The sequence below is a fragment of the Meriones unguiculatus genome, chromosome 12 (genome assembly GCF_030254825.1).
Source record: "Meriones unguiculatus strain TT.TT164.6M chromosome 12, Bangor_MerUng_6.1, whole genome shotgun sequence".
Taxonomy (NCBI): domain Eukaryota; kingdom Metazoa; phylum Chordata; class Mammalia; order Rodentia; family Muridae; genus Meriones; species Meriones unguiculatus.
Window position 1 is genome coordinate 94,457,047 of NC_083360.1, and position 16,585 is coordinate 94,473,631.

At 38.9% G+C, this 16,585-nt stretch overlaps 1 protein-coding gene across 2 annotated transcripts in view; it reads left to right on the forward strand.

Annotated features, from left to right (window-relative positions):
- Nucleotides 1–16,585, forward strand: part of Vrk2 (VRK serine/threonine kinase 2) — a 113,408-nt gene that overhangs the window by 67,436 nt on the left and 29,387 nt on the right. For both annotated transcript variants that reach the window (XM_060365132.1, XM_060365133.1), the window contains exon 8: nucleotides 15,579–15,711. In XM_060365132.1, the coding sequence (XP_060221115.1) occupies nucleotides 15,579–15,711 (133 nt within the window). The remainder of the gene's footprint in view (nucleotides 1–15,578; nucleotides 15,712–16,585) is intronic.

Here is a 16,585-nt window from a genome sequence, read left to right on the forward strand (position 1 = left end):
TCTGGATTTTCTTAGTATCTGTTATTATGCCCCCTTTTTCATTTCTTATTCTATTTGTGATGTTATCTCTCTGAGTTTTCCTTAATTTGGATAAGGTTTATCATTCTTACTGATTATTTTTCCCTAGGACCAGCTCTATTTCATTAATTCTTTGTATTGTTTTTCTTTGTTTGTTTCTATTTTAATGATTTCTTCTCTGAGTTTTATTATTCCTTTCAGTTTAGTCCTTTTGGACGTGATTTCTTCTTCTTCTTCTTCTTCTTTTTTTTCTTTTCATGTGTGATGCTAAGCTGCTATCATGAGGGCTCTCTTTTTTTTAATGTAGGCATTTAGTGCTATGAACTTGTCTATTAAAAGTACCTTAATTCTTTAGTATGTTGTATATTTGTTTTCGTTCAATTCTAGTCTTTAATTTTTATCTTGATCAGTTTTTTCTTCAGTGGAGAGCTGTTAAATTTCTGTGAGTTTGTAAACTTCTTGTTTCTGTTGTTGATAGCTTTTATTCATGGTAAACAGATAGTATACAGAATATTTCTTCAATTTTCTTGTATCTCTTGAGACTTGCTTTACATCTAAGTATGTGGTCAGTTTTGGAGAAAGTTCCATGAGATGCTGAGAAGGTTTGTTCATTCATGTTTGGGTGAAATATTTTGCAAATGTCTGCTAGGTTCATTTGATTTATAATGTCAGTTAGCTCCAGCATTTCGTTGTTTAGTTTTTCTGTGAGTAACCTGTCCATTGGTGAGAGTCAGGTATTGAAATCTTCTAGTATCAGTATTAATATGTGATTTAAATGGTTTGTTTTTGGGTTTCTTTTTTTTTTTTTTAACTTAGGTGTGCTTGTGTTTGATACATAGACTTCAATTATTACAATGTCATCTTGGTGGATTTTTCTTTTGATAAGTTTGTAGTGTCCTTCCTTATTGCCTCTGACTAGCTGTGGTTTGAAGTCTGTTTTGTCAGATATTTAAAGGACACATCAGCTTGCTTCTTAGCCAAATTACTTGGATTGTCTTTTTCAATTCTTTTACCCTAAAAATATGTCTATCCTTGATATTATGGTTTGTTTCTTGAGTGCAGTAGGATGGATCCTGGTTTCACATCCATTCACTTAGTCTGTGATTTTTTTATAAGGGAATTTAGGCCACTGATATTGAAAGATATCAATGATCTATGATCATTTTTTTCCTTATATTTTGTCATTACTGTTGTTGGGAATGATGTGTGATTCCCTTTGTTTTTGCTGGTCTTGACTATTCTCTGTGTTTTGTAGGATTTAGTTAACCTCTTGGTTGGAGTTTTCCTTCTAGCACTTTTCTTTTCTTTTCTTTTCTTTTCTTTTCTTTTCTTTTCTTTTCTTTTCTTTTTTTGAGCCAAATTTGAAACAAACTTTAAAAAAATACTGTGTAGGATCATGTATACCAGGCAGGTCCATACTCTGGATGTTCAGAATATGATGCAGAATTATATTAGTAGTCAGGGACTAATAAAGGCAAAACCCACAAGGCTATGTATTTGCCACTTTTCATCCAATCAGGGACAAGCATACATACTGTGGCACTTCCTGCCCATATACCTTCCCCTACCCTACTTGTGATCAAGCACATCTTGGAAACCAAGCTTGTTTATAGGAGCAAAAACACCTGGGCTTGTTATCTTACATGAGCGACAGTCCCCAGCATTCAAGGAAGTTATCTGTCCTTGGGCATGTGGGGCTTACCAGTTAGAGGCACAGTGATTTAATCTTATCATTTTAGCCATCACACTGTCAAGGTGTTGGGAACTGGAAATAGCTAGTCAAGTCACATCCACAGCTAAAAGCACACAGAAATGAATGCACACATGCTCTCTTGTTTTGTTGCTCCTGCTCAGCTTGCAAGATTCCTGTCTGGGAAATGATGCTGCCTTCATGTTGGCTGGGTATTCCAAATCAATTAACTTAATCAAGAGAATACCTCAAGGACCTGCCAAAGGCACTGTAGACAACACCTCAATTAGGTCTCAGCTCAGGTGATTCTAATTTTGCCAAGTTGACAAAGCCAAAATCACATTAGGTTTATTTTTTCCTACTTTATTATTCTGCAAATAATTGTATATTGCTCCTTCTAACACTTTCTGTAGGGCTGGATTTGTACGTAGAGATTAAGCAAATTAAGTTTGATCAAGTAATGCTTCATTTTCTCCATCTATGGTGGTTTAAAGTTTTGCTTGGAATACACGTCTTTACTGGCATCTCTGTTCCCTAGAGTTTGTAGAACATCTATCCAGGCCTTTCTGGCTTTGAGTCTCCATTGAGAAGTCAGGTTTAATTCTAATAGGTTTGCCTCTAAATGTTACTTGCTCTTTTTCCCTTACAGCTTTTAGTATTCTTTCTTTGTTTTGTATGCTTTGTGTTTTGATTTTGTGTTGAGGAGACTTTCTCTTCTGGTCCAGTGTATTTGCTGTTCTGTATGCTTCTTATACCTTTATAGGCATCTCCTTAAGGAAGAACATTTTTTATGTATGATTTTGTTAAAAATATTTTCTGTGCCTTTGACATGTGTTTTTCTTCCCTATTTCTGTTATTCTTACATTTGGTGTTTTCTTAATGTCCCAGATTTCTTGGATATTTTGTGCCAGGAGTTTTTTAGATTTAACATTTTCTTTGACTGATTTACCCATTTCTTCTTTCAGGTCTTCAGTGACTGAGAGTCTCTTCTCCATTTATTTGTTTGTTTGTTTGTTTATTTTAAAATTTTCATCTCTGGTTCATGTTTGAGTTCCTAAACTTTTTCAGTTTTCCCTTGATTTGGGTTTTCTGTATTGATTTTATTTTTATTTTCAGGTCCTTAATTTATTCCTTCCACTGGTTGTTTATGTTGTCACTGATTCCTTTAAGGGATTTTCCTTTTTAAGGACCTTTCATATTCATAAATGCTTTTATGCTTTATGTTGGAATATTCAGGGTCTGCTCTAGGAGACTTGCTGGACTCTAGTGGAGACACACTGTTACTGATTGTGTTTTTCTGCTGATGTCTTGGCATCTGGAATTGGGAAGATGTAATTCTAGGTGGTATCTGGTCTTATCTTGTTTAGGTGAGTGTTTTATTCTTTGGCTTTTTTTTTCCTCTGGTACTTTAGAGCATGTAGGGGCTCTATGTTAACTGATAGGCAATTCTTTTAAGGTTCCAATAGGCATGGCCACAGTTTCCCTGACAGGATTGCATCTCTTTCTTTCTTTCTTTTTTTCTTTCTTTCTTTCTTTCTTTCTTTCTTTCTTTCTTTCTTTCTTTCTTTCTTTCTTTCCTTTTTTCTTTCTCTTTCTTTCTTTCTTTCTTTCTTTTTCCTTCCTTCCTTCCTTCCTTCCTTCCTTCCTTCCTCCCTCCCTCCCTCCCTTCTTTCTTTCTTCCTTCCTTCCTTCCTTTTTTCTTTCCTTCCTTTCTATTTCTTAAATAGCTATTTTTCAAGGTTTGTCCAGAGTCTATGGAACAGATTATTGGTTTCTCTTAGATATAGCAATATGGTGTGGTATTGAGTTTCTCATATTGAGACCATTGTACTTTACAGCAATAAACCTTGATGTCTTATGCCACAATGTCAATGTTGGTTCTGTGTGTACATTGACATTTTGGGTGGTGTTTTCACATTGCACTTGAATGGTACTACTCTGTCATATTCTCCTCTGTGTTACAGTAAGTGTCTTCTTGCACATGTACTTAATTCCTGAAAATAATTTTGATATTTTGTTTCATTTTCTGTTCCATAGCTATTTCTTTCTATATCTAGCCCTACAGGGTGATACCATCTCATTCTGCTGCTTTTCTGTGAGAAATTCTGTTTAAATCTTTATTTTCTTCCAACAGAAGTGGTTGTTTAAATTCTTTATCTCTAGTTGTGTTGTTTTGTATAGTTTTAATTTTTGTATAGTTTTAATTTTTGATCTTTTTAGTGGTTTTCTAGTGTTTATTAATGGAGTTTTTCAAGTTTATATTGTGTTCTGTGATTATATAGTGTCTTGTGTCTTTAAAAAATTTTTATGTCAGTGATTCCGTCCACTTAGTGATTATGGTTCTTTCTTTCTTTTTTCACCTTTCCCCTTCACTTTTGTCTTGGGAAAGATGGCTGGAAGGCTGTCTCTGGAAGTGGCATAGGAGTCGCTTGTGAGTCTCAGCTCTGTGCACTGTACTCAGAGTGTGTGAGCTTGGTTCCCTGTGCTTGTTTTCTTACTACTGTTTTCTTATATTTTAGGGGCATTCATTTATGTTTTAGAAAGTATATTATTTGCATGTTCTTTCACTTATCCCCACTTTTTCTCTATTTATGATATATCTTCGACCATACTAAATGCTCACCTATGTGTCAAAGTTTCTTTCTTATACATTTTAAAATAAATTATATTGAATTACATTTTAAAATAAATTATATATACTTACAGAAGAGATTTCTTGAGAAAGGACATTAAATGAGTTTTAGCCAATGTTTTGAACATTTATTATTGCCATAGGCATTATACCATGTTTGCAGTAAAATAAAATTTTAAATCTGAATTTTTGTGGATGTCAACGTTTTGGGCTTTCTACGCTTTTTTTCTTTTTTTTTGAGGTGTTTATGAACCCTTCGTGATTGTAGCATTTGGGAAGGTGTAGCCGTGTGCATGCTGATCTAGCGTTTAGAAAGGCATGTTCCAGTTGTATTGTGTTCACATACACTGATTTTACCTGACGTTTTGAGTAATGCCCATCCTGCTGTACTCCCCAGTATCACAGTGAGGGAGCTAACAAGTCACTGACATCAGTCAATGCAGCTGTTCCATTTCTACCTTGAGAGATGCTCCCTTTTGTTGATCAGAGGTATATTTCCTTTTTTTTTTTTTTTTTTCATGTGCCTACTTTGTCATTGTTTATATAATGGCATCCCTGCTGATTTGGATAGATCCTAATCATAATTGATAATTTTAGTTTTCAGTGTGTTTTAACCTTGAGAGCACTCAGCTCTTGCTTGTATGATAATATCATCCTTCCTGACGTGGGAGGTTTATGGGTTAGTCAACTGTCCTTTCTCTTTCTTCCCTTAGCACCTGTGTTAGTATTTCTTTCTTGTAACTCTTCAAGAAGTACTTTATTGATGAGCCAAGGCATGAGGTCAGTTTTGATAGAATATTTGTTGCCCCCCTCAACACCAGGAGAAGGTAGCACATGAAAATTCTTGCCTATTGTGCTATATGTGTTTCTGTCTGAAGCTGTCAACTGAGTCTGGAAGGACGACCCTCCCAGGGATGTAGAATGCCAGCATATGAGTGTTAGGACATGAGGACCTCCCCTGTTAGTGGGTTAGGAAAGGGGCGTGGGGGGAGAAGAGGGAAGGAGGATGGGACTGGAAAGAGACAGGGTAGAGGGATACATCCGGGATACAAAGTGAATACATTGTAATAAATAAACAAATAAACAAAAATCAATTTTATTCCATGGTGAAGCTGATAAATTGTTACCAGTGTGCTTTTCCACTAAATACTATCATAAATATATAGATTTTATTTTTAAATATTAAAAAAAAGACATGACAGCAAATCTTATTTTTTGGAAAATTGCGCACATTGCCTTCTTGCTATATATTTAGATTTTCTCAGAGCTACTTTGGAGTCCTTTTAGTCTGATTTGTCAAATAAAATAAAATTAAGCCCAAAATTTAATTTATATTTAATTTTTATAGTGTTTTAGTACTACTGGCTATTTGAACTCAAATTTCTTTACTGAGGTGTTTTTAAATTGTTTAATCAAATACATTGTCAGCTTACTAGTGTTCTTCCTATTCTTCAAGATTATTCTCACCATTGCACATTAAGATGCCTCTTATGAAAAAGATTAGAGCTATATTAAAAATATGCATTTGAGGGTAAAGAAATGGTAAAGCTCTAAATATGGACTATTAGCATCTATTTTTGGAGAGTCATAATGGGTGGGAAATAGTGGCGGTAATATCACAATAACTTCAACTTAGAAACGTAAGTGTCTGTATTTAAAATTAATGTTTTATTATGACTCAGGGAAAGTATTAAATACAGAATTTTATGACTTGGAAGGTATATATTTTTAAATTTTATTTTGAAAAATTGAAAGCATACTGACAGAAAACTTCATATTTGTTAGTTTTAAAGTTATCATTTGAAATTTTTAATTTATTTCTTGTCAGAAGCATATTAAAAATAAATTATAGGTACTACGGCATTTTACACATATAAGTATATGTGTATAACTCCCAAAACAAAACAAAACAAAAAACATTTATCATTTTATCATCAAGGCATTGATACTTCTAACAAAAATGTTAGCTACAGGTTCTGGTTTTTTGTTTTTGTTTTGTTCTTTACTTTTTGTTTTCTGAAGTTTGTGGAACATGGAAATGTGATTGTCTTCATTGCAGTTGCAGGATCCAACACCTCCCCAATTTTTTTTTTTCCTATAAAACCTCCCTTCTGGATATTGAGTAGCTTATGTGGTCTCTTTCAGGCCCTTTCATCACTCAGAGTCTTTGAATGAAGCTGGCAAGCAGCTATTGCTATGATTTGAATATGGAATGCCCACAGGCTTGTGCTATGAACAGCTGGTCCCCTCATGGTGCTGTTTAGAGTACTATTTAGAAGGGGTTTTGGCAGGACAGCATAGATCACCCACAGAGACAGGGTTTGTTCTTGAAGTTACACAAGATTCATTCCCTTGCTTACTCTCACTGTTTCTTGTTGGCTGTGAGGTGGACAGCGTCCTCTGCCTTGCTCTTCTACCCACACAACCATGGATGGACCCTCTGAAACTGTGAGCCCAAATCTATCACTCCTTTTTTGTTTGTTTGTTTGTTTGTTTGTTTGTTTGTGTAGCCCTGGCTGTCCTAGAGCTCACTCTAAAGACCAGGCTGGCCTCAAACTCACAGAGCTCTACCTACCTCTGCCTCCCGAGTGCTGGTATTAAAGGTATGCACCACCACTACCCGGCTCCATCTTTTCTTCTTTAAGTTGTTCTGTAGCTGTGTGGTCACAATAGTGATGAAATGCTCTACAAGTCTGAGCTCAGAAAGTACTGGTCTATAACTAGACGTTTGCAACAGGATATCAACTTTTTAGTCTTACAAATGGACAAACTAGGAATGTGTTTTATTGACTGATAGACTTCCTGAGATGGTACAAAGCATGGGGTATTTTGAGCATCCAGCAAATAAATGATTAATAAGCAATGAGAAATCAAAGGCATTCTGTAGGGTCCAGGAAGAATATGTGTCACCAGCCATGCAACCTCTGGGCGTAGTATAATGGAGCATATTAACTAAGTTTAGTGTATTTTTTTTTTAATTTCCTACTGGGAGAGATCTAGTTAATGTACCCATGGTGCTTATTTTTCTCAGAGAAATTATGAGTCTTTTCTTTCTTCAGAAATTTTTATTACATTTATATATTTGTTTATTCATTTATTGGGGACATTGTTACAACATGCGTGTGGAGGTCAGAGGACAAGTGGGGATTGGCTCTCCACTTCCAAACTCAGACCATCAAGCTTGGCAGCAAGTATCTTAACTCACTGAGCCATCTCTGGCCCTGTCCATGTTTTCTTTTTTTATTATTAAATTTTATTTTTTATATTAGTTATATTCACTTTGTATCCTAGCTGTAGCCCCCTTCCTCCTCCCCTCCCAATCACACACTCCTTCCTTCATCTCCTCCCATGCTTCTCTCCAAGTCCTGGAATAGGGGAGTTCCTTCTCCCCTTCCATCTGACCCTAGCCTATCAGGTCTCATTAGGGCTGGCTGCTTTGGCCTCCGCTGTGGCCTGGCAAGGATGCTCCCCCATCAAGGGGAGGCGGTCAAAGAGATAGCCACTGAGTTCATGAGACAGTACCTGTTCCCCATACCAGGGAACCCACTTTGATACTGAGCTGCCATGGGCTACAGCTGAGCAGGGGTTCTAGGTTATTTCCATGAAGGGTCCTTGGTTGGAGTATCAGTCTCAGGCCCCTGCACCCAGATATTTTTTGGTTCTGTTGCTCTCCTTGTGTAGCACCTGTCCTCTCCAGGTCTTACTAACTCCCCCTTCTTTCCTAAGATTCCCTGCACTCTGCCCATTGTTCATTTGTGAGTCTCAGCATCTGCTTTGATACACTGCTGGGTAGAGTCTTTCAGAGGCCCTCTGTGGTAGGCTCCTGTCCTGTTTCCTGTTTTCTCCTTCTTCCAATGTCTGTACCATTTGCCTTTCTGAGTGAGGATTGATCATCTTACCCAAGGTCCTCCTCCTAGCTCAGCTTCTCTAGGTATACAAATTTTTGCAGGTTTATCCTATATTAAATTTCTAGTATCCCCTTATAAGTGAGTATACACCATGTGTGTCTTTCTGTTTCTGGGATACCTCACTCAGGATGATCTTTTCTAGTTCCCACCATTTGCCTGCAAATTTCATGATTTCCTTGTTTTTAGTTGCTGAGTAATATTCCATTGTGTAAATGTACCACAATTTCTCTATCCACTCCTCCATTGAGGGACATCTGAGGTGTTTCCTGATTCTGGCTATTATGAATACAGCTGCTACGAACATGGTTGAACAAATGTCCTTGTTGTGTACTTGAGCATACCATGTTTTCTTATGGAGAGAACTCAGTGTGTTCGCAAAGAGAAATAGTAGGAATTGCTTTCAATTAAATGTGTCCCCTCAAAAACAAATGGTGTTTAATCTCTAATACATATGAGTGAGACCTCATTTGAAAACAGGGATCAGAATAATATAAAGCCATTATGGAAGGCTGTATTCCAGGATGATTTGGGGAGGCTCCAGAGACAAAGATGCATAAAGGGAAGCTGGTGTTGAAGAGACAGTGGTTCTCATGTGCAGGCGATGGACTACTAGAGCCTGGAGCACTGAGGGAGCAGGCATGGAATGGGCATAGGACAGTCTCAGGAGTGCTTTCTAAAAACCAATGGTTTTATACTATTCATGAGGACAGCAAAAGATCACCTGGTTTATTTTGTTCCACAAATGTTCATATTTATGAAAGATGGAATATGTACTGGTTAGATATTATTTCCTAAGTTATTACTTGCTCTAAGATTTCTGTGTTTAAATCATTCTATCCTTACAGTATCACCTTGAAGGACACACTATCCTTATTTCTTCAGTGATAAAAATGGAAATTCAAAAACGCAGAGTAACTTAGCTAGAACATTGATGGACACAAGAGCTGGAGTAGGTCTCAACCAATAGAGTTGGATTCTAGAGCTCATGTTCTCTTCTGCACATCCTTGATTTCCCTGAAGTGAAAGCTGCACCTTCTTTCGAGATAGTGAAGCTGATTTGTGCTCAAACTTTCTCATTGCTTGAAGATCTTATCCTTAGCAGGAAGGAGATCCTGGGTTTTTCCCCATTGACTACTGCTGTCACTCAGTCCTGCCCAGGTGACAGAAGCCAGAGCTGCATGGATGGAGATGTCCGTTACTAACTGGTTAGTTTGCTTCCGGTACAGAAGTGCTTGCTTTCTCTCCAGGTCTCTTCTTCCTCAACCCCGTGCCTCCCCAGCTCACTGACACTATTCAGAGTTTCTCGAACACCTCCCCATGTACTATGATAACTTTGGGCCCACCTCTCTAGGTTCCTTCTCAGTGTCCTCCTCTGCCTCCCACTGCCTTTTACTTTCTGCTTCTCCTCACCACTGAGCCAACCCCCAATGCTTCTAATGCTGTTTCTTGCCAGAGCCTGGCAGTGTCCAGGATCCTTAGATCAGCCTTCAAAGCATCTGTCAAACATGGCCTGTCTCCAGCCTGCGCCACCCACTGAGCTGTCTGCACTGGCCCAGACCTTTCCTGTGTTGCTTGTTTTCATCTCTAGAACTTTCTGTGTTTATTTTTGAGGCCCACCTTAAATGCTGCTTCTTTTCCTGAGTCGCTGTGATGGATGCAGGCTCCTCTTGATCAGAAACTTCACAGGCTGTTTATTATCATCAAAGCAACTGTTGTCTCCAGACCCATAGATGGGCCCACTGCCCTCTTCCTTCCTTCTGTGTGCAGCCAATGGCAAAACTCAGCTTGTGGTCACATGATGGAAGTTCAAATCCCACAGAGCCCCTAACTTCATTCATCTCATTTTCTAATTCTCCAGAAAGACCTTAAAATAACTTCCTTTTAGGGAAGTTTGAATGATTTGACTAATGCAAGCACTAGCCTTTCTCATTTGGCAAAAATCCAGTAAATATGCATTTTTCCTTTCAGCTTATGATTCCCAATAACTTACTTTGACCCTCATCTCTGGAAAATAATTTTGTTTGTTTGTGTGCTGCCAGGTTAAGTCAAGCAGAAGGCCATAGAATAGGACATAAAGTATGTCCAGTTTGTCCTACCTCCTCCCCTAGTGCTGTCCAACTTTTAAATACAATGAAAAGATAAATAGCTTTGATTATATATATATATATATATATATATATATAATATATATATGGCAACGTAGAGTGGAAGGGAAGCCTCTGCAGTACACAGCTGGAGAGCACTGGGTGTGGGAGCCACTGACCAGGCAGCGAAGGACGCTGAGCTTTGAGATGGGCCTGCTCAGTCCACGAAAGCTGTGATTTATGCTTCTGCTAAAGGAGAATTGTAGTTCATTTATTAGTCAAGGCTCGGGTTTACTGATCTTCTCAGGAAGGCAGATGGTAAGACAGAATTGGGAGTTCAAGAAGTTTATGGAGCAGTCAACCGAGTTCTTGATAGAGGCAGACCCTGCTCCCCTTACTCGGAGATCCACATGGAGACTGAGCTGCCAATAGGCCACATCTGAGCAGGGGTCTAGGTCCTCTCCATGCATGGTCTTCTGTTGGTGCATCAGTCTCTGCAGGACCCTCTGGGCTCAGATCCTTTAGCTTTGTTGGTCTCCTTGTGGTGTTCTTGACATGTCCCCTCCATGTCCCTCTAATCCTTCCCTTCTTGTTCTCCATAAGACTTCCTGCACTCTGCCCAAAGTTTGGCCATGAATCTCAGCATCTGCTTCAATCCCCTGTTGGGTGAATCCTTTCAGAGGACCCTCTGTAATAGGCTCCCATCCTGTTTCCTCTCTTCCACTGCTTCTGGTGTCTACACTCTTCGCCATTCTGAATGAGATTTAAGCCTCTTCCCTTGGGTCCTCCTTAGTGTTTAGCTTCTTTAGGTCTGTAGATGGCTGTCCTATATTATATGGCTACTATCCGCTTCTAAGTGCATGTATACCATGCCTGTCTTTGGTCACTTGCCCCTGGTGATGCAGCCTTGCCAGGCCACGAAGGAAGAGGATCCAGGCAGTCCTGATGAGACTTAACAAGCTTTGGGCAGATGGAAATAGCGGAGAACTCCCCTTTCAGTGGACTAGGGGAAGGGGACAGGGGGAAAGAGGGAGAGACAGTGGGACTGGAGGTAGTTGAGGGAGGGGGCTTCAGTTAGGATATGTAATGACTAAATTGTGAAGAAAAAATTAAAATAAAACATAAAATAAATTTGGGAAAAAAACAATAAAAATGAAATGTGATACTGATGAAAGATAAAAGGAAGTAAACAAAATAGAAATGCATGTTTTCAGTGTCTGTGAATGTGGAGGAGCACTGCCAGACCTAGGCAAGTTGCCCATCCCACTCTGATGCTCCAAAGCAAAGATGGTGCATCAGAGATGACGCTTGCTTGACAGAAATGGCAGTACGGGCTTCTCTAGGATTATCTGTGGGTGTGGACTGCCCAGTAATGGTGTGGCTCAAGTTGCCAACTTTCTGACAAGTCCCAGTGGCCCAGCTACTGAAGGCTTCCACTAACTGCACTCTTTACAGTAGAACAAACAGTTCTTTTTTGATGAGCTTGCCCATCAGTGGCCAGCACACCATCTTCCCCTCAGGTGCTGACATACCTGAGTTAAAGTTCAAAGTCCTTGAAAGCATTAGCTTAACCTAGGTTCTTACTTGGTGTCACAGACACTCTCCAAAGCAAGAAAGCCTTGGAAACTGGTCTTGGTCTTGTTTATCATTTTGTAGGTAATATGATGCAGTTTTCCTTCTGGCAGGCTGAATTATAACAACGAATAGAGATAGAGAATTAGGAGGAAATATGAGAATTAGTTAATAAGTGCCATAGAGCTCTGAAATCAAAGGAGAGGGAAGCAGATAAAGCTGTCTCTTCTATTCAAAATGGGAAAGGAGAGTTAGTACCTTCAGGAAAAGTATGTAATGCCCATTTAAATGAATTAAGAGGCCAGCTGTTCAAGCTATGGCTTGTCTTATTAGAAGCAAACACTCCTTTCCCAGCCTTGTTGGGGATCTCGAGTTTAAGACTGTCTGTCTAAAACTGGGGGAGGGGGTCATCTGTTTCTTTGCTTAAATAAAAACTAGTTAACTACCTGTTATTTTTCTCTCATATGACAAAAAATTAACTAATCAAATTTCACCCCATATCAGAGGATGGCAAACTTATTGTAAAGGGTTAGACAGCAAATAATTTCTATAAGTTTGTGGGCCACCTATGGGTGTCTGTTGTTCTCCCCTTTCCTCTTTCTCTCCTTCTTTCCCTCCTTCCTTTTACAGTCTCATAAATTTTCTTGAAATGTTAAAAAAAAAAAAAAACTACACTGTGGCTCCCTAAATGTGTGTTGAGTTCTAATTAAAATTACTTTCACTTCAATCTAATTTCAGAAACTGCAGAGCCCCCAGTTCTCTATTGCATGGCAGAGGTATCCTAGTCACACTGGGCTGACTTTCCACCCTGTTCTTCCCTTCACTGCTCCAGTTACTCGGAAAGTTACTGGCTACCGTGGCGCTCACTTGTTTCTTGGGCAGAATGAATGCCCTGCTGCCTAGCTGGTGTGCTGGTCTGTGATAATGAAATAGCTGTGACTTTGTGAGCTGCTCTGCTGAGTGACTGTCTAAATCGGAACTTCAAGGGATGGTACATCCTAGGCCCCTCCTCCCACTTCCTTTTGAATCATTCTAGCAGAACCATAGTGTCTACTTAGTGTGTTCAGTTTTGCCTAATTTTATTCAAATTTATAAGTTAATGCTTTGATTTTTTGAAAGAAATTAACTTTGCTTCTTCTTGTATTAATCTTTACTCATCAAGAGTTACTCCTATATATCCCCACAGTATTGCTAAGGGTGGAATTTTCATAAGAGTTTTAAAGAATTGTTCATGGCCAGTACTATAGAAATATATGAATATTTTGAATGGCAAGCTAAAATAATTGCTAAATTTTTAAATTGGGTGAGTTTTAAAAGGGATCTATATATGAAGATAGGGTTAGAGATAGGAACTTGCTTATTTTGCTGAAAGAGTTCTATTTTATGTTCAGTGCCTTCTCATAATTTGGTCTGTACCTATGAGTCTGTTAACACTCATGAAGCATTTCTGCTTGCTGTGCTGCTTGAGGCCATGACCATGCATGATTTAAATCACTCAGATCTGAAATATTTATTGCTTAAAATCTGGTTAATGTATCTTCTCGACTGTTTGCTGTCTTTATATTCAGTGTGAAGCCTGCACCCTTCACATTCTGAACACACTCTTTTGGCCCAGAGCTCAGGGATGACCAAAATGGCTGAAGATTCTTCCTGACTCACACAGAAAGTTAAGCTGTAATCCTTCTCTTTCCACTTTGAGATTCATACTTTTTCTTGGCTCTCTAGTTCTGGGGCAGTTTGGCCAGTCTTTTCTAAAGACCCAGAAGTTACCTCCTTGTGTAGTTTGGAAGGCTGTGTAGGTATTTAAGTGCTTTTTACCAAACAGAAGGGGTGTAAGCACTCTGACCTGTGTCCCATATTCTGGCTCTCTCTTCCCAGCCTTTTCTTTAGCCTTTCCTATTACAGTAGTCTCTAATGAAGAGTCCCTTATTAACTTGACTTTGAAAGTTGCCATTTGTTCTAGCTAGCAACTGCTCTAGGATTCTGGCTCTCTCTCTCTCTGTGACTCATGTGGCTTCAAGGTCCACATAAATAGAACGGGCATCATGATCTGCCTTCTTGCTGTCTTGAGTCAATGACTGAGTGTGGCCTTGTGCATGGTGGCTGCTCCTTAGGACTTAGGTTTCATTTGTTGAGCCAAAGTTGCATGTGAAAAGCTTCTCAATATTTTATAAACATAGCAGAATACTCTGGTGTATTAAAATAAGGCTGTTTGCTGAATCATTTTTGTTGCATCCTTTAGGAATCTACTTTGTAAATAAAATTTATTGAGTTCTTGAGATAAACAAAAGCAAGAGTGCATGAGATATAATGGAAACAGGAACCAGTTGTTTACCTGATGGGCAACACCCAGCCCCTCAGGACCTAAAGATCAGTTACTCACCTGCGGAAGAGGAAAAACCTCAGAAATACATATTTCAGGTCATTCAGAAATTTATGTTGTCCAACAATGGAAGAAACATGTGTCTTATGTGTAGAAATTTCAAATATCTTCTAATTAAGATATCCTAAAATGAAACATTTAAGAAACTAATATCTAAATACTAAATTTCTGTCAATAGGTTTTACATCAGTAAATCCAGGTTATACGACTCTACAGCCATGATGCTACATTTTGAAACATTGTCCAAATTCCTAAATTTTAAAGAAATATATATGAAGCAATATTTTCTTATATTGAAACTGCCTTCTTTTGTATGGTGTGGTGGGTGTGGTAAAATGTCTATGAGACCTGTGGAATGATTCTGTGTCTCCACAGTACAGAAATGTGTGGTCAGATAGTTCTCCTTTTGGGGTATACTATCTTAAAACCACTCCACTCTCCAAAGTTACTAGAGGCAAACATACATGAATTACTACCTGATTTTACCAGTCTATATTTACGCTTTGAGAACCTGCTCAAAGTCTAAGTGGCTTCCAAAGATAATGGTGGTGATGGGCTGGGCTGCCCTGTAGGTCCAACAACATTCCGTGATTCTTCATTCTTAACCACAAGCAACATGATGGTTTGGGGATTTTACTTCTCTGTTTTGTGTGTGTGTTATTATCTCCGACAGGCCGCTTACTAGCGCTAAACCTCCTAGGTTTAGGGACTTAATGGTGTTCACAGGTTAAGAACATTTGCTCTCATCTGCTGTGCCTTCTGTGCTTACAACAGCAAAGGCATGGCCTCATAACCTACGTGAAAACAGGTGAAAAAAGATATGGTTTGTTTGGCAGGCATCTAAATGCCTCCTTGAAAAGAAGGCAACTAGGAGCAAGGTTCAGTCTGAGCCCACGATGAAGCAAGGGTATAAGTTAGAAAGTTAGTTGTCCTGGTTCCTTGTGCACATTTGGCTTTAATGAAACATTGATCTGAGGTCTGAGGTTTCTCTTAACTTTCAGGTTCCTATTTAAAACTTTTAATTCATTCATTATTTTTGTGGGATGTGGTGTGTGTGTGTGTTTGTGTGTGTTTGCTTGTACCAGTACATGTGTGGAGGTTAGGAGGTCAGAGGACAACCCACTGTGTGGGTTACAGGTGGGTCCCAGACATCTTGAGGCTTGGTGGCAAGTGCCTGTACCCACTGAGCCAGCTCCATGGCCTACAACTTGCAAGTTTCTTAAGACTTAACTGTATGGGTCATGTTTTCATAGGACAAAGCATCACCCATTGTCCTCTCCGCCTTTTCCAGGTTTATCTTGCAGACTATGGGCTTTCCTACAGATATTGCCCCAATGGGATCCACAAACAGTATCAGGAAAACCCCAGAAAGGGCCATAATGGAACCATAGAATTTACAAGTTTGGATGCCCACAAAGGAGTAGGTAAGTCTCTCTTCCAGCCCACATTTTTTAACTGTTGCATGGTCAGGTAGAAGGGTGAGTGCCCTGGTAAGATTTCTGTGGAAAGTAGAATTCCTGCCATTGCAGAGAATATCCTACAGAAACCAGAAACCGTGTGACTAGACAGAGACTGTGGCTCTTGAGAATGGAGCGAAGTCTGGCATTCATTAGGCTGAGAAGTCACAGGTCTGTATGTAAGGCTGCTGGGCGGTGCTGAGGTTGTGTTAGAGTCAGCGGGCGGTCATGTGCTATTCTGTTTGCATGGCATCCCTCTCAGAGCCTTGAAGAGATACTCTTTTCACTCAGCAGTATTTTCTGAACCCCCAAAGTGTTAACTTGGGAAATCTCTCCCAGTTGCCTTTCATAGATCTTACTTATTTAAACTCACTTTGATGGTATTGGAAACACATTTGCAGGTAAATTACATACATAGCCCTTTTATTGGATATTGATTGTACTGCCTTGCATTCCAAGGCAGACTTAATTCAACAATTCCCTAATTAGTTAAAGTCATAACCTATGTCTTGTATTCATTTACCATTAATTAAACCTTAGCTGTTTATTACTCTGTAGTCCAAATCCAATAGCCAATCCAGAAAGCCATGGAAAAGGAAGTAGGAGGTCAATATTGAAAATATATGGTGCTGAGTCCCACCGATGGCTGCTTTGCTCACAATCAATATGCTCAGTGCAACTGTACTTTCTTAGTTGCTCTGTCAGCAAGACAAAAAGTCAATTCTAATGTTATGCTAGTGAAAAAAATTGCGATTATTAAAAAAAAAAAAACTTTGGTTTTCAAAATTATATTTTTTGCAAACTGTTCATAAAAGTATTGTCAGATATGGTAAAGCAAACA